The sequence below is a fragment of the Battus philenor genome, unplaced genomic scaffold (genome assembly GCF_028537555.1).
Source record: "Battus philenor isolate CCGP_79_NKW_IND1 unplaced genomic scaffold, ilBatPhil1.0.hap1 SCAF_21, whole genome shotgun sequence".
NCBI lineage: Eukaryota > Metazoa > Arthropoda > Insecta > Lepidoptera > Papilionidae > Battus > Battus philenor.
This window is the reverse complement of record NW_027181684.1, coordinates 12,429,967-12,456,293: the sequence shown is the minus strand read 5'-3', so window position 1 is coordinate 12,456,293 and position 26,327 is coordinate 12,429,967. Positions and strand designations below refer to the sequence as shown.

Sequence of the window (26,327 nt, the reverse complement as noted above, 5' to 3'; positions counted from 1 at the left end):
TCAGTTAAGTCACATTGTTGCTTCTGAATCTGTGCATTAGTGTAATTGTTATGTTATACAGTATCGAGCTTGATTTTTCAATTATTGACTTATGTCATCTATGTAATGAATTTTAACAGTTTGTGGATGTGTTCCATATTTTTGGATGCGTTTATAAATAGTTAGATGATATGAATATTTTTAAATGTAACAAATGTTCCTAGTATACAGTGCATTTCACGTGATGGACTTTTAACGTTCCTATACGACTTTTATCGTACTAAAAACACGGTATAATCCTGTCAATTCACCATGTCTCCCTAAAATAAATATTAACATACATTCACTTTAATATAAAGTAAATAAATTAATATCTGTTTTGAGATTTCATATTTGTGTAATATTTTAAATAAAAAAAATCATTTTTTGTACCTCCAATATTTCTATTCACGTTGGACTAAAATGATTTTTAAAAGTTTGGCTTAATGTGAATATTATAATAGAAGAATATAGAATAATATTAATCGAAAAATATTAAAATGCGTAATTATAAATACACAGCATTGTTTATTACTGGAACTTTTTGTATGTTTAATATTCTTTATAGGTTATAAGATTAAAACATATATTGTATCTTCGATTTAAATTAATCCAAAATATAAAAAATTAACGTTACATAGCGAGATTTATAAACGTTGTAAGAGTTACCAATTCATTTTTTTTATATCTTCGTCAACGTACGCCATTTTGAATATTATCTGTGTTTATATTTATTTGACATATGTAAAATTAAACAGATAATTAATAAAAAATATTTTACATTTCATTTCCATATTATCAATTACAAATTATAAATGTACTCTTTTATAATGTGTCTGCATGTAAAGTTATTAATATTGATCCATAAATGGCGAATAAACAACAATACTCAAAACACAAAAGGTTGTGAAATTAAGATGACAGATTTTTCATTGAAATATTAAAAGTATATGGCCATAATTACTTATGTTCAGCTCCTAAAGAGCTATTTATATATATGAACGGATAATGCATTAACATAAATCAAACTTTGGAAATTTAATGCAGTAAATCTGTAAGATTTCCTTATTTTAGATTATTCTTATTCTAATGTGGGACGCACAAAATATCGTGTTTAAAATTTTGGCTCTTTTGTGTTGCATGTTACCAGTAATATTACAAAATATTCCAATTTACTAAAACTTAATTCATTGATTTTTGTAATAATTATTTAAAACTACATTAATTGCTCAGTAATTTGTGGAAATATTAAATGACATCCCATGAACTACGTAATTATTTGAAAACGAAGGCTTAACTTGTGAGTTTTTTCCAATCTTTTTACTTTAATTTATATATCTTTCTTCACTTTTGTATTTGTGTAACTTAAGGTGATTTTTAGTTACTTTTATACTTATTATCCTATCATTCCTTTCGTCATGTTTCCAATGTTAAGATGTATTCAATATGTTATGTTAATGTTGTGATGTGTAAAGCATAATATTAATAATTAGCGTTTTATTTTTATTATTCTATTGTATAAAGTTATTATTAAATAATTTCTTCAATAAATTGAGGTTATAAAAAAGCGCGGTAAAAATTGTTATTCACAGATTTAAAATAATTATGCATTTTTTGAGATATGTCATAATAATGACATAAATATTTGAATTGTCAAAAATAATGTATGAACTATAGTAAACACAAATGGACCATATTCGCTTATCGCGTGTTTTTATGTAAATATTAGCGAGTAGATTTCAGCGGTTGGAATAGACCAAAGATATTCCAGGCTATGTTATCCAATGTTCAGTCTTCCAAATAGGATGTCCTTTTAAAGTCCTAAATCTGATAACTTAACCACATAGTACGAAATAAATTCTTGGGATTTATTACATACATTAATAAGTCTTTTCCCTTTGAAGTTTGGTTATATTTTCTGCACACTTTGCTGCACCTTTCTGAAATTTCTCAAAAAAGCTGCATCAACAACCACGCAAAATGATATCAGTAATAACTTATATTTTATCTGTGCAATGACGTTAAGGGACGAATTTAGTTAAAATTACATGAAATTTAATGATTATTGTGAATAAACCATGACAAGCTGGCGCTGTCTAGAATTTTTAATAAATAATTTCGTCACTTTAACTTATTTGCTATTTGATATGTAATATTTTTTGAATTTTTGAGGTTATTGCCTGTCAATTTGTTTTTCGTAGATAAAGTTTTTGATGGCCAGAAATATATTAAAGAAACCAGTCAGTAACAGATTATAATCTCTATCAAAACTATACAATAAAAAATAAAATATTACGGATATGGTGCTGATTGACCGCCATTGTGAATTTATGTATTATCTTAAGTATTTTAAATGTAAATTTGACGCTGTAAATGTTATATCGTGCTCATTAAGTGCCAATATTTTAGTGCTAAGTAGGTAAATATCGGAGCGGTGAATATTTTTCCGTGTCAATATAATACTGTTCCCATTTTTTTTAATATTTTAAATTAATATTAGTTATTGTGATACGAAAGTGATGAAATTGAATGAAATAGTATGGAAATATATATATTTTTCACTTACGTTTTGTTTTATTTATATCCTTTAGACTTTTTTGAAAGACATCACGTTTTTAATAACGAAAATGAGTAATGTACAGGATGAATGATTACAGATATAGAAGCTTTAAAATTGTGAATATATAGCTCATTTGCATTTGCTTACCCCTAAGCAATGGTTTTAGGATTATATATGACGTAGTGATAAATATAGGAAAAAGAATTTCAACATTTATTTTTCGGCCCGTCCTGATTTTGTGTAATAGAAAAGTTAAATTAATATTTCAGATTGATAACTATACATGCTGGTTAGAAATATGTGACAAAGATTAAGTTTTTTTATCACTTATCTGATCATCACTGTATATTCGTAATATAATACATATTACTATTTGTTATTTCTTCTACTATAAAATTTTGAATAAAAATTTTATATTTATTGTGGAATGTAGTTAAAGAAATGCTTGTTTTGATTTATGTGACTATGAAATTAGGTTTTTCTGTCTCCCTTGATGTACAAAAGAGATCTTTTTGTTTAATGCATTTTGAAAAATAGTCAAAATAAATGCACGAATGCAATGCATATGCTAAATAACGATAATTGTGTGTTCTCACAGCGACATTTTGACAGTGAATGACCTGTCATCGTGGTGAATTTTGAGGAAGTGACTTTTGACCGGCTTGATTGGTTTCAATACACATTTAATGATTGATACTTGAGTAATTGATAGGTTGACATATCTAAAGTGTCTTAATTTAATTGCTATGGTTCTAAACGAAAGCAACACATTTACTATAGTGCTACCAAAAGTGCTGTACCGCTCCTGAGGTGTACGCGCGAGACTAGGGGAGTATATACAACGTTCACGGCGGTACCAATGCTCTATTATCCTCGATTTTTACCTTGCTGCGCTTTCCTTATGAACGAGCGGTTTCGGTTGATCATATGAGTTTCGGTGATGAAATCCATCTCCATTTTACTTATTTTTGAATCATTATGTTTTTCGCAATAATCTGCTTGTTGCTCGCGCGCAAGGCATTAAGGCAACAATTAAATAAACTTTCGCACGGACTTTGCGATAGACAATTAGTGATTTCGACACCGCGCATCATACATTGCGGTCCGGGAAGGGCGGGAGGCACGCCATTGTCTGTGTGCGCCGCCGTGTGATGTAACTTTATGTAATGCTCCGTCCGAGATACACTCTAGGGTTGGCGAAATCATTTACTTAGTAAACTTTAACCCTATCGGGTGTGTTTATTACAAAATACACCTTAACGCGTAGGTTATAAAATTCAAAATAAAGTAAACGGTTACTAATCTTGGTAATATTTTAGTTACAGGAATAAAACAAAGGATTCCAGTTCTTCAACAGACGGACTATAGGAGGATAACAACAGTTTATATATTATTAGTAAAATACTCTCAGTACCGCATCCTCATCAGCCGTGGTACGTCCATGGATATATATAGGCCTCCCCGATAGGTTTACAATAAGATCGAATGGAAGAAGCGCTCATCTAGCGTCTTCTGTAATGACCTTCTTGTACTGTCCATTTTGCAGGTGTACGTTCAACGTACTTTCAACAATTACGCTAGTTTTAGTAGGGGTAGTTCAGTGGTAGAGAACTGAGCTTTGAGACCGTAGACCGCGGGTTCGATTCCCACACGAGGTTCAATCTAATATCACACTTTGTATATTACTACTACTAACGTGGCGGTTATGGTATGTTCCATGTTGTATATAATATATATATATAAAGTATAACTCGAGCAGGTGACAGCCCTGCGTGGTCAGCAATGAGATGGTTACACCAACAGCGGTCGCTCTCCATCGGGGTCAGCTTATGTGGCCACTAGAGTAGCGTTATAACAGAAGCGCATTTGTTCCGAATAAATTGTTTGAACTAATTAAGTTATTAAGTAAGACATTTAGTCTGCTATTACAAGTTGTAAATAAATAAATTCATCGATAAATTTACTATTATATAAGTTCTGCGCGTTACCTGAGATCCTCTCTTGTGGTCAAAGGGTATTTAATTTGGTATAATATAATTGGGTATTTAATTCAACCTTGAAACAGCAGTACAGTATACATTGGTGTAATCACAGAGTCTACGATCCGTATTGAGGGAGGACTTATGCTCCTTAAATTGCGATTAGCGTGTGATCCATGGGAGGATATGGATCCTCCCTCGGATTGCCGAGTGCTACATGCTGGCGTCCCAAGCTACACACAACACTACACTACACACATTTACTGGAATACCGAGTGCTGTAGTAAATTTTTTGAAAAGTTCATGGACACTTCCGTTCTGCGAAGTACAGATAAAGCTGTAAAAGCCTTCGGGCTTGCAAAAAGAACTTCAACAGAAACAATGTAAAATAGTGCAGGCTATGATCGGAATGATGATGGATAAAAATGAAGGTGTAATTTAAGTAAATATAAATAAAACTTGAAATTAATTTATTATGTAATAGAGAAAGAAGTTTGATTTAACATAGTGCCAAATGACATCGATTTGTATTATAAATGACACACATACAACCAAAGATATATATAACAAGTGTTTTTTTTTTATTTTGGTTTCACTTCTTAAATCTATGACAGGGAATTTTGTTTCAAATAATTTTTATTAGCGTTCTCTTCTGACGTTCTTCCGAAGTTCTTTTACCATATCTTCTTTCATTCTTTACATCTTCTTGTATACTCTTTCATTTCATTCACAATTCTTCAGTCCTTGTTTCTATTAATATTGTTTCTTATTTTACAAATATTTTGTTACTCAATCTTATATTTAAGTTTTAGTTTTTATTTTTTGGCTTTTAATCTATTTCTTTCTTTATTGTTTTATGACACTATTTTAAAAATATTGTTGCGGCAATCTTTATTTTCCATTACAGAGGCGATGGTTCCACTTTCTATCCTCACCTCCAGCTCCTTTACACTCCCATCTTTCCCTAGAATAAGTATTATAAATGTAAAAAAAATAAGAAACAGAGACAATTAGTGTACCAAAATTCCACATGTTTGTTATAAATTGAAGTCCCGCACACATTGTACATATAGATAGTAATATTAGTAAATAATTTAAGACACAAACAGGACATGAATATTATGAATAAGTCAGTAAACAAAATAATAAAAATGGATTAATATTTAGCAATAAGCAATCCAGGAAGCTCTGAAACATCTTCTCGTCCAAAATACCTCAATGTTTGAAGACGTAGATCTTTGACCAATGTCTGTTACTGGTACATACGGATCTGAAACGTGGTCACTTACGACGGACCTTATAATAAGTCTAAAATCCAGAGAGCAATGTCAGTTTTTCTTAATTCAGCATTGCAGCTAAAATTGCAGAAGAGATGTCGTTTAAGTGAATTATGGTTTTTACTAAAAATTAATGATGGTTGGCGGCAAACGACTGTCGCAGAGGTTGGTTAACCCTTAAATTGGCAGATTTTTTAAAAATATTACATTAATATTAATACCACTTGACTTTTAAGACCCAAGGATGCCAACAGAAAAAACTGAACAAGCGTTTGAAAATTAAGAAATTGCGTAAACATTCACATACAAATGATTACTTTGCGTGTAAAATTGATGCCACAATTTTTTTTTATTCTGATGTATTTCTACAGATACATTATCAAGAAAAGGGTTAACTTTGCTGTCGTAACAAGAAAGTATTTTCATATTCCAACAAGTTATTTTATAAGTAGGTAAAGCTTACTCTATGGTATTAATTACGGCCTTTCTTCTTATGACTTTGCGTTCAAAATTGATGCCACTATTTTTTTTTATTCTGATGTATTTCTACAGATACATTATCAAGAAAAGGGTTAACTTTGCTGTCGTAACAAGAAAGTATTTTCATATTCCAACAAGTTATTTTATAAGTAGGTAAAGCTTACTCTATGGTATTAATTACGGCCTTTCTTCTTATGACTTTGCGTTCAAAATTGATGCCACAATTTTTTTTTATTCTGATGTATTTCTACAGATACATTATCAAGAAAAGGGTTAACTTTGCTGTCGTAACAAGAAAGTATTTTCATATTCCAACAAGTTATTTTATAAGTAGGTAAAGCTTACTCTATGGTATTAATTACGGCCTTTCTTCTTATGACTTTGCGTTCAAAATTGATGCCACAATTTTTTTTTATTCTGATGTATTTCTACAGATACATTATCAAGAAAAGGGTTAACTTTGCTGTCGTAACAAGAAAGTATTTTCATATTCCAACAAGTTATTTTATAAGTAGGTAAAGCTTACTCTATGGTATTAATTACGGCCTTTCTTCTTATGACTTTGCGTTCAAAATTGATGCCACTATTTTTTTTTAATTCTGATGTATTTCTACAGATACATTATCAAGAAAAGGCATAAAAGTTTTTTGGTTGTTAACTACAGTCGACCCCCGGTCTTTTAAGCGATTTATGAGTTCGGAGGTCTCTTAATCCGAAAATCGCACGCGTCATAACGACTCGGGCCGGGGCTCCCGAGGAATTCTTCTTCTTGAAGTGTCTCTCCAACTAGTGGAGGTTGGCTATCAGCTTCCTGCTCTCTTCCTTATTTTTGGTTCTGCGTAATAGCTCAGCAGCGCTGGCGATTCCGGTCCACTCTCTAATGTTAAGAAGCCACGACTTCTTTCTCCTACCAACCTTCCTTTTACCAGCGACCTTTCTCATCATGATAAGTCGAAGGAGATTGTATCGTTGGTGTTATTATTATTGTTTCGAGCTAAGTTACGTAAAACTCTAAAGGTTTAGGCTAAGGGCCTTCCATTTTGTGCGCGAAATCTGTAAATGTGAATGAGATAAAAGTGTTAGTGTGATTCATACTGATAAACAAAATTTTGTGACGTTAAATGTCAACCGCTTACGGAAGAAAAAAGAAATAAATGCACTATGCAATAGATTAGTAAATTTGATTATTCAATTATAAATATTTTATCCACGAGGTAAAGCACGTGACGTAACTTTCCAATAAAATTCAACAATTTTGAAGTTAAATATTTTCGAATTGATTACGCAATACGTTGGTTTCGTGGCCCGACAATTAGGTGAGAGAATGAAAATGTTTCATCAAAGAACTATTCATTTGCATTCGAACACGATGATTAAGGAAATGATACGACGCGGGCTGCGGCTGCCGACCCGGTGGATCAGTGGCCCACTGTCCAGAGTTCGATTTCTAATAACTTTTATATTGTGATAACGTATAAATACAGTTAAATAGGCTTTGGCTGTACCACCCAGATATACGTATAGAAACTTTAAATGAATGAATGTGTAGCTCATGAAGACCAAAAGCCTTTACACCTATTTTAAATCATTCCGTATAAAGTAATCACTCTAAAATATGTAACATCAATTTGTATCTTTATTTTCGATCGCGATAATTCAATAACTTTCAGCAGTTTAAAGTTTACAGAAACAGATACTAAACTATAATTAATTTTAATATATGTTATAATACGAATTTTTAAAATCCATTTTTTTTGTTATATCATCATTATGTCTTTTTAACAGGTACATATATATACATAAATGCTTAAGAACGAAGTTGATTGACCAGTGTGTTATCGTTGATAACTTACGGATCCAAGACGTGGTCGCTTATAGTGGGCCCTTTAAGAAGTGGTCACTCGTGGTCACACAGAGAGCAATGGCTAGCTTTGTTTGGACTTTCACTTCGAACCAGGTCTAATCACAAATGAGGAGATCAACGTAAAAACTAACGTCTCCGATATAGGTTTAAAAATTACTTATCTGCAGTGGCAGTATGGTATGATGGCCTAAAGAACCGTATACCTATATACCAGGATGTACCTGTAGACACGACGTGGGTAGATTCTCCACTATATAAACCCATGACATAGTTAAATTGCAAAAACCCATGCAGTAGGCGTCTGTCAGTTGAAAAAAAGAAGTAGAAGAACCAAAATGCTTTTCTACAAATTTCACATATACAAAAAAGTAAATTTTCGCACGTATATTAAAACTATTTTGTGTACAGTTGGTTGGTGTGTTAGGTATGTTATATAAAGTGGTTTATGTCGAAGGGCCTTGCAAGATACGGTATATTTCGGAGCGGGGTAATCAATTTCTTCATTTATATTTACTTTTGAGTGAGGTTTATGCTCTAATATGATAATCATGATAAACAAATCTAATTAAAATACTAAATTAAAGAAACTAAAGATAAAACTGTAGATATGTATATATAAAAATAATAGTAAAATTGTTATACATTGTAACAATAAAATAGGCATAGATTGAAGTGACGAATAAAAGGAATAAATATAAATGAAATATGTAATAGAGCAAATGTTAAAGAGCGAAAGAAGAGAAAAGAAACTGTAAAATAAAAAGAGAAATGAATAAATATTGCCCCTAAAATAATCCTGTTCCCAATAAAATAGGGGGTAGAACGAAAGGTCCCCAATAGCGGGGGCAATAAAAATGTTGATGATGTTGAAAAATGTCATATTAACAATTAGTTGAACTGCTTGATGTTGTGAAGGTGTTTAAAAATAATAGTTTTAGTCGCAATTTGTGTTGAACGTTGATTGTTTTATGTCGAGTGGTCGGGAGCAGGAAGAAGCGGTTCATCGACCAGTTCCCACGCTCGGACGGTCGGAGAAGGGCCATATTGAACGCCGATAAGGTTATACTGTGACCTTTTATAGTTGAATATATTGTAACCAGTTACGTAAGTGATTCGGTAAGAAAAACAAATCGTGTACGGTGTCGAAATGTATTTATTTTGTTTTATATTTTTTTGTAAAAAAAACTTAAACATAAATTAGGCTAATGTTAACGATAAACTTTATACAAAAACAATAGAGTCGAGAGCAACGGCGAGCCACTTCGCGGTGGTCGCGACTGGCTCGCCGTTGGTCAGGAAACCCGTGAGCGCGCATAGTCCTGCGTGGGCGCTGCCTACCGAGCAGGCGTTTCACTATCCAGGCGATAGATGGCGTTACCAGGATAGATACAGGACGCCGGTCGCGTCAGATTTTTAGTAAGGCGCGCCGTAGCTACCTGAAGGTGCACCGTACGACGACGATGGGTATCCTCCGGAGCCTCCGGACTGTTCGTACTGCGCAACCTGGATAGCCTGGCGGATGTCTTCAAGGCTGATGCCAACAACGCGTCCACCACTTGGTACACCGTAGGAGGTAGATGGCACTCCGTAAGATGATGAAGGAGCTCCGTATGATGAGGAGATACCGCCACTGTGACCGCCGCCGAAACCGGAGCCGGACGACGCTTCCTCTTTAAGGAGGATCTGGCGCACTTGCTCCAGGAGTTGGGAGTCGACTTGCTGGCCTTCGGATGTCTGGTAGCCAGAGGACACGGCGCGGAGGGCGCCGCCGCCGCTCAGGCCGCCACTGAAGCCACCGCTGAAGCCGCCACCATGACCTCCAGAGGGACGGTTGTAGCTGTATCCAGATGGAGGCTCTGCACGGGCGCAGGCCACCAACGCAAGGGCTATGCACTGTTCCAAAAAAAATTTCATTTTATTTTCAAATTCACACTCGAAATAACTTTATTCAAGTTGGCAAACGCACTTTAGAATGTTTGATGCATACATTATAATATCAAACATGTAAACGAGTCATCAAATCAAGCTCCTCACGTTTTGAACAACTAAATACTATAATTAGATTTATTTAACGATATAATTTAACATTTTACACATAAAACCGCGATTTTTCAAAACTATTTAATTCCCAGTTTCTTTTTTAAACGTTAATTAGTACTGCATTTAACCTTATCATCATCATCAATGCAGCCATAAGGCTTATGTCCATCTATTGTTGGACATAGGCCTCCAATAAAACGTGATGAAAGCGACCTGAATCATCCGACTAAATTAACAATGCCATTTATTCATTGTGTCAACTTTATAGTAATATTTTTTGTCACTCAGAAACACAAACTTTAAGTGTCTAATCATCTGATTTGAGAACAACTTGACTTTCTCAGACATCACATAATCAGAATCCACATATCACCTATCTCATTCTAACACGCCCAAATATGTCACTTCCTTTATTTAAACAAAAACCAAACAAAAGTGACAGCGATTGTCGGAATTCGAATGTAATCGGAAGTGCATATTATTCAAAGAGAATTTCTAATGGCTTTTTTAAAACACGCGAACAATGTCTGTGTGAATTAGAGATCTTCGCTTTGCAATCTGTTTAACATAAAGTCATCAATACTAGCTATGCTTTTCGCAATCCTAAGATCTTCCTGCTAGATATTTCTTAAACATTACATCTTTTTAAAATCCTTTCCAAAGAATTTAGGCTTGAATATCTTTACTATAGATTATAATATATAATCTTACATATTAAACCTGAATCCTAGTGCTTTTTAAAATACTTATTAAAATATATTTCAATTATCTATCTTCATATTATTGTATAACATACAAAATAATATACTAGAGATGCATTCTAAATTCAAAATTTTTATAAAAAAAAAACTTTGGTTAATGTAATCTGTTACGTGTGCCATATACATATTAATAAAAAAAGTTAACCGAAATTTTTTTAATAACAATATAAAAAAATATCGACTGAATATAATAAAAAATTTCGTGTAAATATTATAAAGAATAAATTACTTAACAAACTAAAATAGCCTTTTCGCTTATAATTTATTAATTATATTTGTCCACGTTCATATTGACAGTTCAGATTATATCCTAACTGTTATGTTCATGTTATTCGAGTTAATTCGAAGTGAAATGTGTTTTATTTTTGCTTCTCTCGCCGCGTTTCAGGTCAAGTGATAACATGAGGTTGTAGTTTTCTAAAATTTATCTGTATATCTTCACTTTCTTTTCGTTTATGGCACGTATATAGCTATGGCGGTAAAATTTTTTATAGATCTTTCTAGATAACGGTTTTCGGTTTTTAAGAACCCAACTAAATATCATATTATTTTTAAATATACATATAACTAGAAGATTGTGCTAGTTATCTAAATTTTAATCTATAAAACAGGATTTAGAAAGTAGATTTTGACATACATAATTTGGTTAATATGCAAAAAAAACGAATTGATAAAATAACGGAATGTGGATAAATAATTACCGATTCATTCTAAGTGAATAACTAAAGTCAATTCTTTTGTTAATTAAAACTCTTATGATGTGAAAGTTGCTTGGAGCGGGTCAAAGGGGAATCTAGTTCTGTTACATAAACCGTTTGCTATTCACCGTCAGCCGCCATCTTTATTTGTCAGAATCATTAACTTCGTCGCCATATTGTTCGTTTTTTTTTAAATCCGTCGAGAAGAATGTCATACATATCTTTTTTTTAAATTTGGTTCCATTTTTAAACTGTAAATATAATTTTTAATCTGCGTTAATAATAATTAGCAAGATTTAAAATGAACTAGCTTTATACCTTTGGAATGTATAAACTTAATCAAACAATACGAGTACAATAAATAGGTAAAAAATATTTTTGTGTAGAATATAAATGAACGGTTTCGAAAAACTATGTTGGATGTTCTTGTTATATCACAAAATGGCTTCCGTCTTGATAATGGAAATACCTACGCAAGCTTTTATTCGAGACGTGGCGCATTTGCATATAATGTCATATAATCCGTAAGTCAGATTGCAGCGATTTGAATATATTATAATAAATTTTTAATGTAAGTAATGCAAAAACGAAAGTCGACACGAAAATATTTGAATAAAGGAATGACGTCATTCTTTTTAAATTCGAACCCGTTTTAATTTTGGTTATAAAAAAATTTTACTAGAACATTAATCTGTTTTTAAAATTGTCGTTTGTACAAAAATGTATTGAATTTGAAAAGTAAATATAAACGGTATATGCACGTTTCTAATTTAACAGGAACTGTCCTGATTTCGTCAGGACTATCCGATTGAATGCAAAAGATATTGTTGCACTCGCTCGGTAAATATGAGGATACTTAAAGTTTTACGACCTACGTGTATGCCTACAGAAGCCGCTGATGTGTTATGTTGCGCTGAATGTGAGATTTATTGTCTGCAACTGACACGGCCATTAGTTTATTGTTTATGACAACTGAAAACTGTTTATACATCAATAAAAAATTGTTTTAAAGTAATATCTATGTTTTAATTATCTAATTTAATCAAGTTGTATTTTATTAATTTGAAAATGACATTAAAGGGTTTGGAAAATTCCAAAAAAATTCGATGTTGTCACATATTAAATTCGTAATCGGTGAATCGATTCAATACACGCGGCGGCGTGCTTAGAATCGATATGCATCTTCGTTATCGATTACCACACGAGTACGAATGCGAATAGCGATTAGTTGGGTCTGTTTGATGTCACCGCATCGATGAGTGGCCTAACTATTTAGGTGACGGTTGAATTAGCGAATTCAGGTCTCGAATTCTACGCACTTATTAGTAAACTCAGGTAAACTGCATATGTGCGTATTTTTAATTACGTTACTAACCTAAATTGACTATTAGAATTTAAAGGCATCAATTATTTATGACAAAATCCAGAAATATGCCATAAATAAATATTTTAATACTCTAACGCATTAAAAAAGTTTATTTTTTTCTTGTCTATGGCTATCAATATGCCTTTGGTAATAGACACGCAGATTAAAAAAAAGAAAAATGACGTAAAAACTGTATGTAGATCATAAGCAACAAAATGCATTTAAGCGTAAAGTCCTAAAGTTTTCTGTATATACGATCATTTGAATGTATGCCGGGACAGTGTGGCGCCAATATGCCGGTTCACCCACTCGACCCCCGACCCGTACAAGCTAGCCTTTTAATATTTCACAACTCAGCGAAGGGAAAACTAAGCATTACACAATCCGAGTAATTGTAAAACGCGATTGCTATCGCATGATGCCTCTGCTGTTAGGACGGCGAATGCTTTCCCCTCTTGTCACGTTAAATACTTCTGGACGAAATTAAACAATCTCTTATGGACTTTCGACCTTTTTAGCCGCGAAAATATGTTTTAAAAATGATTGTCTTAACAAATATATTTAACTATATAAATTATTACGTTTAATTACGATTTTTAAGCGTGTACAAACATCTAAGATTAATTTTGGCGGTAATTTTTTATACACAGACTATAAATTGTTTTAGCAAAAATATATTAATTAAAAAAAATGCCCTAACTCAAATTTAGAAACATTAACATCTTATAATTACAATTAAAATCGTAAAAAGACTTAATGTGTAGATTAAATTTGTACAAACAAATTAATGACGTATTTAACGTTTTTGTTTCTTTTTAGTAAAACAATGCGTAATTTCGCGCGCTTTTTCACGTCATTGTCAAACCGCGAAGCTATGAAATTAATTATTGTGATGTCGGACCACGCGGTTTATTTCAAATATAAATTATATAAGCATTATTTTTGATATAATGATAAATAATTTGATTTATATAAATTAGATAGCGTTTTTCATTTTTTTTAATGTTTGGATGGGACTCTATGTTCGATGCTGTTAGCTTTTATTGCTTTTACAGCATCGTAGAACAGGGCTTCATTGTGTAAATCTTAATTTTTAGTAATAAATTACTGGTTATATAAATTATAGTTGCGAACGTTCGGAAATCGATCCAGTGCATGCAGATCCTTATCGATAATTTTTTTTTTAAAAATGTACACTCGGTAGTCACAGGTCCGCGATGCACTCGTCGATTTCTGAACACAGCACTTGTCACTTGTCACACTGTTATGCACTTGACACTTACCGCTACGAAGGTTCTCATGTTGTTTAGCGATGGGTCACCGGGGTTCGGAGCGAACTAGTGTGATGGAGCCCACAGTGTAGCGTACGGCTATATAGCGGTACGATCGCCGCGGTGGGGCGGAGAAAGGATAGATTCGGTTGTGTAAGCAAGGGAGATGCTACTATCGCATAGGAATTTATCTAATTTGAGGGCGTCACGCGAATTATTTTTACGCTTTTCGGCCATCGATCGAAGGTTGGAGCTCTCGGGTGACCTGGTCGGCTCGTGCTCCATGGACCTTGATGCCCACGGAATACATTTAACTGTAAAATGTATACTATTTTTTGTGTTTAATTTTTATAAGAAACTTCTGAAAATATGTCTTTGAATGCACGTCTTCAGCATCTAAATTTAAAAAAAATGTGTAATGTTCTCTTTTTAAATTCCAGTAATAATATAAAGACGATTTAAAATAATTGTCGCATGCATTTTTTAATTGACACACGTTGTTATGTTTCAAATATGAATAATCAATTAAAATAAATATAATAAGTAATTTAACATTTATTGTAATATTATTCGAAATACAAAATAGTTTTAATGCGTACATAATGAATGTAGATATTTGCACAATTAACTATGTAAAAAACCATGGATTTTTAAAATAGACATAGGCGACTGACTGGGGCATATAAAACCTCTTTATATATTTATTTGTTTTTTATAATTTTTATCATTGACAGTTTGTGACGCGATGAATTTTTGCTTGTTCTTTTTTTCTGTCAGTGTATTGTTACGTATTATTTTATCGTTATCTAGTTTTGTAAAATTATTATTAAATTACCACCATCATTTGAATTTATTTAATCTCTTTATACAGTCCACAGGCTTGCAAATATACATCATTTGCACACGACTGTCCTTGATTCTTCTATAAACGATTTCTCTCGTCGTAGTCCTGGTTTCAACTCATAGACACCCGCTGCAAGGCATAAGAAAGGTGATAGCCACGCTTTGCAAGCGGGGTTTCGATGCGATCCGACAGTTAAATATGTAAATACACTACTTAATACATATATAGATATATCTATCTGTAACTGCGTGCTTTCTTTCTTTCTTTCAGCCGATGGACGTGCAAATAAATCCAGGATGACCTGCGCTTGCGCTGCCCGGATCCAGTGGCTTCTCGCGACTTTATGTCGAAAGTCCACCTATTGGAGGGTCTACCTGTTGGCCTATAGACGCCCACTGCACGGAATAGGCCTCCCCCAAAGACATTTATGAGGTTGCGATTGGCGATCGCAGTGTAATATCTAATATATAAAATTCTCGTGTCACGGTGTTCGAACTTGAACTCCTCTGAAACGGCTCGACTGATTTTTACCAAATTTAATATGCGTATTCAGTAGGTTTGAGAATCGGCTACTATCTATTTTCTATACCCCTAAGTGATAAAGGTTGTTCACACTTAAAAAAAAATTTTATTTTTTTAATGAAATTTTTTGTTTTTATTTTTTTATGATACAGCATACAAGAATACATACAACCATAAATTTTTGACCCTCTACGATCAACCCTTATTTTTTATTTGTAAATTAAAATATCAATTTTTTTTTGCAAAACAACGATTGCGGGATCAGTTAGTTATAGTATAATATTACAGTGAGTAGTAATAAGACCCAGCCTACCTCATACAATAATACAAGATAATTTAACCAAGTAGTATTAATCAAATATTATTATAAAGCGGCATTGAACTAGTTTCAGAAAATAGTGTAAGAGTGCAATTGTAAAAATAAAGAAAAGACGTAAACATAACTAAAATGTAAATTAGCATTGCTGTAATATTAATTGAGGTGAAGAATGAGAGAAGACGGAAGAAAGGAATGTAATAAATGATAAAGAGTGGAAGATATTGTGATGTGTGGCAGTAGAGAGAATGAATGATAATGTGACGTATGATAGAAGAAATAAATTAAGAGTGAATAACTTATTGTAAATATTAAAAACCTTAATTTACCATTATCTTACCCATGTTAGGGGAACACGAGAGGCCTTCAATAAAAGGGGGCTAGAATAAATAATCATAGTATGCAGAAGACGCTGCCGCCCATACTCTGGAAACTTGTGTGTGAGTAGTGGTGATCGTTTATATCGGAGTTCGAACCCGCGACATAACATCGCATGTCTTTCCTCTACATCTGGGCTACCATCGCATTAACTTCATATTATCTCTTAAAATTAAAAAGTTTTCCAATAACCACAGATTATATTATTTAAGATTGTATCTCAAGAATTGAACTTACATTCTCAAGTCACAGTTATCGCCCGACTACCACTGGGTAAACAGTGTTCATTTAAAATTATTTCTTTAGGTATGAATTACTGTATCCGGCGATAAATATTGCACATCGACCTTTGGAAAGAGATATTCGGGTAATTTCGGCTTCGTAGAGCACTATCTCTGTTTCACACTACCTATGTGACGTTTTGTTATTCTTCGTATTTCGTGCGACAGAGATAACGCTATACAAAGCCGAAATTAGCCGAATTTCTCTTTCCAAAGGTCGATGTTGCAATATTTATCGCCGGATACTGTACTACTATAGCTTCTTAACACTACAGAAATATTTTTAAAAGTTTTTTTTTAATAATTTTTAAAATATATGACATGATAAATTTATTGTCCATGCATAACTACAGAATAATATATCTTTATGTGTTTATTATTCATTTTTATATACCTCATAAAAAGGATTCAAATTTAGGACGAATAAGCAGATAGAAAGTGATTGAATGCATATATTATTAATTTATAATAAACAATTTTATTGCTGACTTACGATATTTTATTACGGGGAAGTGTTTTATTATTTATTTATTTAACAAAGCTGCTTGGTTTATTTATAACTTAAAATCTAAAGATTACCTGAGAGATGTTTTGAATCAAATTGACATTCTATTAGTTGGTTTTTAATGCATATTTAATAACATATTATTTATAAGCCATAATATGAATCTTATATAAAATAGTGAAACACATGATAAATATAAGAAATAAATTCATAAAGCCTAGGTTGCATTAAAAAGTCAACAAACAGATATCTTAGACCTAAAATTGAAAGTATTTTATTAAATAAATATTATTATAGAATTCAAGAGTTTTTACTTTATCAAAACATGTAGAACTTGGTTTGTTGACTCACAAAGTTGGTATTATATTGTACATATCAAAAATTGTTAAATTTCATTTTAAAAGATCAATTGTTGAGTTTCTGGCTAGCACCTCTCAACAGATCATCGTTCCGAGTGAGTTCCGGTGGTAACCTACTATTTTTAATGTTAAAATAATTGACGATTTAAAAGCACATGTAAATAACTATTTCAATATTTTGAATATTGTGTTATATTATTTCATGTAGTGAAATTTTATTAATTAGACCTCTGAGGGGTTTGTATTACCTGTGGATGATATATGTTAACATCATCACTACTTCACCGTTTTAAAATCTAGTGGAATAAAATATTAGGGTTAAGTTTCATCACGCATGATAATTTTTTTATGAGCGTCTAATTCATGGTTGCACAGACTTATTAAGATTAGGGGCCACTCGGGCAAATCATGAACTGATGGCGGGCCGGCCGCCAGAAGTATAGGTAATTAAATTTTTTTGGGTTTTATTCTGGAATAGAATTCAATATTTTTCGAATGTACGAGAGTATTATTTTTGCTGTCGGCGGGCCAACAGTATTCGACCGGCGGGCCGCGGTCTGCGCATCCATGGTCTAATTAATGACTTATTAGTTTCACATGAATCATATTCATCATTACGTCATCACCATCACCCCTTCTCCGCTGCCACGTATGTGCCAGGGACGTTACAACTCGGATAAATTATTTTTAATTTTTTTTATTTCTCTTTCTCCTTTCATCTTTTACAATCTATATATATATATATATACACACATATACATATATATATATATGTATATATATATATATATATGTTTATTTATATATATATATATATATATATATGCTATGTGGGAGACCTATTTACAGCAGTGAACAATATATAGCTGAAATGATTATGACGATGATCGTATTTCAACTGTTTTATGTACGAGTACAGTATGTAGTTGTTTTTTTAATATATTTACAATTAACCACCCAACCTCTTTTATGGCTGGAAGAGTAGCCGCCGCCTGATGTAAGTGAACGATGAGATATATCACGACTAACAAGACGCACAAGAAATGTTCGAGAATAGTTCTCTGTGTGTGTCTCTGTCTCACGTGTGCGTCGACAAGAGAGGTGACTTGCACTTGCATGCACACTAAAGTCTTAACAACGGTACTTTCATAAACATTAATTCAAGCAGAAATGTTATTATTTATTTCTTTAACATAACTTGAACTTTAAACCTTTTTAATTTTTTATTATTTATATAGGACAAGTTTTAGACCTCTGTCTCGCCTGCAATAACGTGGTCTACGACGCTTGCCTAGAAGATACCTATTAACTGTTATCTTGAAGATTCCTAAGTCTTAAGTTATAATTGGCATGCGGGAAGTCACACAGCTGTAAAACAAAAAGCTCAAGTTGGGTAGTTTCTACTGCGTATACCAGCCAGAGTTGCAGGCGTTAGCGGAGAACATTCTTCCCAGACTCCGTATCAGCCTACCGGAGTACGTCCTGAAAGTTCAGCTAAATAGGTGTTTGAATCAGATGTTCATAGTGTATAGGGGGTTCTCTGAGTTTCACATGTTTAAGCTCAATCATAGTCTCTTGCGCATCCGTGACTCAGAGATGGACCAGACCGTGGCGTACATCATCGTCGGCAGTCCTGTGTTTGGACTCCGCCTTGATCTCAAGGTGGAAATAGGTAGAAAAGTAGAAGAATGTGTCGCCTCCCTCATGGGCGACGGTCAACGTCGGCTTACATATCTTAGGTTCTACAAGGAAGTGTAGACCATCGTTAACAATAAGAGTAAAGAAGATAGATGTAGTGTTAAGCAACCCTGAGTACAAAACACAAAGTAATAAACGAACTATTGATATAACTTAATAAATAAATAAAAGTAGAAGTACGAATCAAAATTGTAAAATAAAACAAAAGGATGCTTTAATAAGAATCAAATTTAACAAGGAATATAGATGAGGTAAATAAGGTGATGTGCGAAGGAAGATCAAATTGTGAAGAATGAAAGGAGAAAGATAAATAAAAATATAAATACTAAAAGAATATTGTCACACGAAATTATGACGTTACTGCCCTATACATAGCAGGGTAAATGAAAGACCTCAAAAACAGGATCCATAAAAAAATTACAATTGGCTCAAAATAATGATGCCGGTAAGCTGTTCAACTCCTTGGCTATGAAAAGTGTTTGCAAAACACTTAGTGTGGATTGAAGCGATTTCAACCGTTTACGGATGTCGTGAAACCGTGCATGTTGTTGTCTGATGGAGAAAGATTTTTTTTCGCAAAATTTCGTAAACCGATAGTAATAAGTTTTACAAACAGTTATTAGAAATTTGGTTCACTTGTAAATCATGACGTCGTTTGTTGGTATCTCTCAATGTCTCTAAGTAGGTCTAGTAAAAATTTTTTCCTTTCTATGTGAAGTATGAAAAATGTAGATTCAATTTGAATTTTAAATTAGTTCCAGAATTAAATTTACGATGTATTGTTATATTTCAAATTAACGGTTAACCAAGAAGTTAAAGATTATGTTGTAGGAATTCTTATAATGGACGCCTGTTTAAATTGGTTTTATAGTTAAAGAAAGATCGTATATTTGTGGACCAAGTATGGTAAAAAATAAGACAAGGATCTAACAGTATATAAATCTAATCAGGTTGATTGCTTACAGGTGTAAAAGCTGTAAGAAAAATAGTTATCTGAGTTAAGAGTACTAAATGTTAAAATTATTTATGGTTTACTACCTGTCTCTGCAAACTTTGTTCGATTAGAACTTTTTGACCTGGCTAATTACAATCGAAAAAATAGATTAATATAGCATATTATGATTACTTCATATAGGTTGATCGAAATTGGTGAAAAAAGTGTTCGGCGATAAATATTGCACATCGATCTTTGGAAAGAGATATTCGGCTAATTTCGGCTTCGTAGGGCATTATCTCTGTTCCACACTACCTATGTGACGTTTTGTTAGACGTGCGACAGAGATAACGCTCTAAAAAGCCGAAATTAGACGAATGTCTCTTTCCTAAGGTCGATGTGCAATATTTATCGCCGGATATTGTAAATCTTTTACAACTATATCCAACCATCGATTTATTAATCAGGTGAAAAGTAACAAAAATTTTTTTTTCATATGTTCGCAGGCTCTGAATTGAAGCTGGAACTCATCTTTAATTGGTGTACAGTCCACCGCTCTATAGTAACACATTTGACGCGGAGTAACAGGAAATATTGTTACATCATCTGACTGTACATGTAACCGACTTCCTAACAAAACCTTCGACCCCCAGGTCCGCGGATAACAGTGTAACTTTAATCTAAGTTTTATCACATAAGATTCATTTAATATTTTTATGTTCATTTTTAAGTCTTCCTAAATCTATATCTATATCCTATATTCTTATTGACATTTTCAGATTCAGCTTGGGAGGGTAGAGCGCGGCATGCGCTATCCTATTTTTTTTATCGACCATAAGCAAAGAATTTGACCTTTATCTCGCCTGATGTTAAGTGATGACGAGGTTTATGATGCCAGGTGGTTGCTTAGATGAAACTTATTTATTCTTGACTTGAAGACTCTCAAATTATAGCTAATCGGCTAAAGCCTGATGACTACAAGAACGCAAAATAAGATAAAATATCAAAATAGTAGTAGTAGTAGTAGTAGCAGTAGCAGCAGCAGCAGTAGTAGTAGCAGCAGCAGCAGTAGTAGTAGTAGCAGCAGCAGCAGCAGCAGCAGCAGTAGTAGTGTAATGAAAACCAAATGTTATCAGTACGGTAGATAAAGAAAAAAGGTGATGTGTGAAAGAAGATCAGAACGCAATGAATGAAAAAAAATGTGAAAGGAAAGTGAAAAAGCAATTGTGAAAAAAGGAAAGAGAAAGGTTAATAAATATACAAAACTGAAAAATAATACTTAACCCGAAATTGAAATGTTCACGCTCCTATATAAAGTAGGGGGAATGGAGGGCCCTTTAAAATAGGGTTTTTATATAAAAAATAACGATGTAGTATTGTAAAAAATGTAGGGAAAGATAGAAGGTATGTAAATATAAGCAATAAGAATGAAAGTGTAAATGAAAAAAGAAGAAAACAAAATAAAACGATAGTGGAAAACTTAATGTGAGATAGTGGTGCAGATCACAATAAGGAGGAATAAGACTCAATTCTAGATACTAAGACTCGCAGGTGATAAACAAAACTGTCCATAAAAATCATTTAAAAATCAATACAGGAAAAACAAAGAATTTTTTAAAGAAGGTATGGTTTCTTATCGTTATTTTAAATCTAAAAATAAGCGTCCAAAATTTGATATATGTAACATAAAATTGTGATCAAGAAATGTAGAGGAGAGAAGAAAGGTGATCTATGGAAGAAGATTTGTAAAAGAAAGACATGAAAGATACTGTAAAGGAAGGAATATGTAAATAAAAATTAAAAAACCTGAAAACTCATGTACTCGAATTTTTCATGAGTGGGGATGAAAAACCACAGAATAAATAAAAGATCTTTGGAGAAGGAATATGCCTAGCAGTGAGCGTCTAACGACGAAGGTTTTTTACTAAGAGTCTGACACAGCCTGGGCCCTCTATTCCCAGGCGTCCTGCATGCACGATTTCCACCCCTTCGTCTAAAAATTAATAATTTTTATAGAAATATAGGCTTTGACGATGTTAGAGAAAACTCTGTATATAAAACATAAAAAAACGACCAAGGTTTAGATTAATTACCCAATAAATTTAGTAATTAAATGCTATAAACACCATGACACTAACGCCCATTTCGTAAAAGGTAATTAAATGTAACAGCCACGTAACATTATGTTTAATATAATCAACTGTTAAACTCTGATTTATCAGCTTCAACTTTCTAAAGACCGTTTAAATGTAATTAATGTTATTTAATCAATGTTTATGAGTTTGTTCTCATCGGATCGTTGATCTATACCTGTACAGAAACGGTAAACCTTTTAAGATTACTTTTCTTAATAAAATATTAGACTTTATTTAAAATAAATTTATATTATTGATTATTTATCCTAATCATACGATTACCTAATCAGAGTTTAATCAACTCAATCATGAAAAAAGGCATCACGGAACCTGAATATCTGTTGATCAATTGTTAATCGATGATTAATAACAAATCAAAAGCGACGTTGTATTTATTCCTAAAAATACTGTCGCATTTATCTTTTATTTCCTTCTTTATGGTACGTATAGATGATCAGAAGACATATTTAAACTTCTTCACAAACAGTAGTCTATATTTATTTTTATTCTTATCCACTTAGGATAACGCAAAGTGATATCTCGTGTACACCATGAGAAGAATGACGGAAATTAGAAGATCTCTGCAATGACATCCAGAGTGTTCCAAGATTAATCCAAACACACCTTATACTGAGAAACAATATAAACCTCATTAGAGCAACTTATTATAATTGTAATAGTGTAATTGTGGTGAATGGTGGGAGGTGATGCAAGGAAGGTGTATTAAAGTTGGGGATGAAATGTGAAGAATGAAAGAGTAGAATATTCAGCAAAAATATACTAAAAACCGAAAGTAATAAATTATTGAAGATACCAAAGATTCTATTTTAACAATGCGCAGTGGTGGCCCAGTGGTTAAGACTGATTTGCGATAGTAGATCGCGGGTTCGTTTCGTGAGACATGGTCTTGTATAATTCAAACCTTGTGCATTAATTATAAAGGATTGCTATTGCTCACAAAGAAGTTTCTAGAGGATAGGCAGCAGCGTCCCCTGCGTACCATGATACCAAACTACAATCGCCAACCTGCCTGCCAAGTAAGGCGATTATGGTATATCCCCCCTTTTGATATCTTTGGGAGAGGCATATTTCTTGCAGTGCGTGTCGTAATATAATAATGATGATTACATGTGAAATTCACTCGGAGTTTTTATTTTTTAATTTTTTAAGGTCTATATTCCTCCAACATTTACGTCCGTACCTTTGTTTTTAAATTTACGTTTAAAATTTCCGAAAAAAAAATTCTCACTCTTGTTTGTTACAGTGAGTTTATCTTTTTTTCTATTTTAATTTAAAAAAATACTTAAAATGTACACTCAACGTGGGAACGCTACAGCGCAAAGCGGATTTTTGTTTTTCCGTCTCATGGCCGGGAAAAACTGTGTTAAATTGAAAAAAATTAGATCGTAGTTAAAGAGGATGGACCACGACTACCAAGGCGACCACCAAGATCGCCAGGACGTCAGATGTTGCGCTGCCAGCATCCAGGGATTTCCCGTGACCATCCTAATCCAACCTAATAGGGGGAGGGCCTGCCGTTCGTGGTTCCCACTCAAGAACCTTATGTATATGCATGTATGTGTGTGTGTTAGTGTGTTTTCCTCCCTCTCTCCCTCTCTCTCTCTCTCTCTCTCGTTCTCTATGTGAGCACGTGTGTGTGTGTGTTCAATAAAGAGTATTAAATAAATGTTTTATATTGAATTAAGATTCTTTAGATAAATATCAAAAAGAATTATGTTGATAATTCTTGCAATAATTCTGTTATCTTTATAATATTGTAAAAGTGTACACATTTGACTTGGTACAATAGTTAAATCTCATTTCCTAGTCGTACCTTCAATTAAAATTCTCATGGTACACCCTATAATAATCTGTCATAAATTCGTACCCGCAGGCATTAGGGTTGCATATTCCTATTTCGTTCCCCATAGACACTTTAAAATTCACAATTTTAAATTCATTCATATATAAGCCTGTCTAATTATATATAGATCTATTCATTTGACTAGTAATTTATATGCAGATGAAACAGGGAGGCAAGCTAAGCAAAGCCGAACGGTCTGCTTTCGACATAGCCGGAATACAAAGCGCAGATGAATCACTGGAAGAAAGAGAAACGTACTCCAACTACTTGAAATGTAAGATCGAATTGTTTCTTAAATTTTTAACGTCCCTCTTTATTTGGATCACCTCCAAAGGTGGGTTATTCACCTTTCTCTTTTACGGATGTCAGTTTAAAGTCTTGCAATCTTTGAAGATATGTTTCCCAGCCGAATAAAATCATATGTTTGAAAATGCAACATTTCAGGAGAGACGAAAAACTAAATATAGGTCATATGTTAAAATTTGATACACTTAAAATTATTATCTTTATATAGTTTCAAAGCTATATTTATACCGAAATATCTTTGAATATTTATATTTGAAAGAAGGCTTTGAATATAATCATTTTATTCATGTTTGTACTTTATCTTGTTTATATATATATGAAAAAAAGCGTTGTCTATCTCCGCCATTTTAGTCAGAAAATTATAAAAAAAATTGTCAAGGTGCATTGGAATTCGTAGATTGTAAAATTGCCTAAAAATTAAAACTGTGATTGTCACCTATTTAGTTGTTCCAAGGCAGGAGTTAGCAACCTTTTTAATGAACGGATCAATTTAATTTTTTTTTTTGGCGGACCGCACATTATGTAATACTTATTAACAATTTACATAACTTTATTTATAATAAAGATTACAATTAAAAAAACTTTATAATATTAATAATTTTAGAAATAAAATTTCGTACATAAAAAACTATTTATGAGAAATTTGGCAAAGTTCAATATGTCTTAATTACTGGTCATTTTTGATTAGTGCTTTCGGTTTAGTATTATTATTTTTATTATTATAATTAATATTACTATAATATATAGTATAAAGCCGCATAAACATGATTAAAAGGCCGCAAGCATAAAAGTAATACACAATTAAACTTTTTTATTTATATACTATTTCATCGTCATTGTTTCAGGCGTGGTATGCCCACAACTGGACAAAGAAGCGATCTGCATCCACCGTTATTCATCTGTACGTAGAAGTCTTACGTTCCTGTCGCATGTCGCTCAAGCACCTTATTATTATTTAGTTCAATTAACGTGACAGGAACACGTGTTCAACACGACGGGCATATGAAAGGCTAGGCTGCCATGTATCGTCAGCGGTTCCGTGTTGAATTGCTAATAGGTTCATTTGAACACATACAAACACACGCGTTACGTTTGAGACAACTAAGGAACTCTAATTTACGTTCTTCTTTTTTAAATTAGTATATACATATATTACTAGCTAAGTATTCTACTTTAAGTTAAGTTCTAATCTTACACAATCTACATTACTTGTTTACTTTCGTTCGTTTTATTAAACGGTTTTATTTAGTTCGACCCGTACGGAATTTATTTGGGTCAAAATTAGAAATTGAAATTTAAGCACCTTCCCGTTGTCAGATTGATCCGAAATTTGGTACACAAATTTAATTTAGATGACAATACAATAAAATAAAATCAATAACATTATAAATCTAAGATGGCCGCCGATACAAAATGGCGGATTACATATTTTTCCTTAACCCCTCAATATGGGTATCAAAGAGGCTACACTAGTAAAACACGATGATTATGTCAAAATTTAAAATTCAAGATGGACGCCGTTCCAATATGGCGGACTAGGTACATATTTTTCCACAACCACTACAATATGGGTATCAAAAAACCGTTTAACTTAAAAGTTTTTTAAATGTATTTATTTTTATCAAAATGTTGTGTCTTTTGTGTGTATTGTTAATAAATACATTCGTTTTTTCTGCCCATAGGCGCCCACTGCATGGCATATGTGTCCTTCAAAGATATTTTTGGGGGATATACCATAATTCCCACAATTGGAAGTCGGGTTGGCAATCATTGTTTGGTTTTATCGTACGCAAACGCTGGTGTCCATCTTCTGCAAACTCTTGTGAAAGTGTGAGTTATATGAGATTGTATCCCGGGAATTGAAACCGCGA

General features: G+C 32.8%; 1 protein-coding gene across 1 annotated transcript; it reads right to left on the bottom strand.

Annotated features, from left to right (window-relative positions):
* Nucleotides 1–9,328: 9,328 nt before the first annotated feature.
* On the bottom strand, nt 9,329–14,370 carry LOC137923388 (uncharacterized). Its single transcript, XM_068766632.1, has 2 exons — nt 14,327–14,370; nt 9,329–10,071 (listed from the first exon to the last, which is right to left on the bottom strand). The coding sequence occupies exons 1-2, from the start codon at nt 14,342–14,344 to the stop codon at nt 9,592–9,594; spliced, it is 498 nt and encodes a 165-aa protein (XP_068622733.1). The 5' UTR covers nt 14,345–14,370; the 3' UTR covers nt 9,329–9,591.
* Between the last annotated feature and the right edge of the window lie 11,957 nt (nt 14,371–26,327).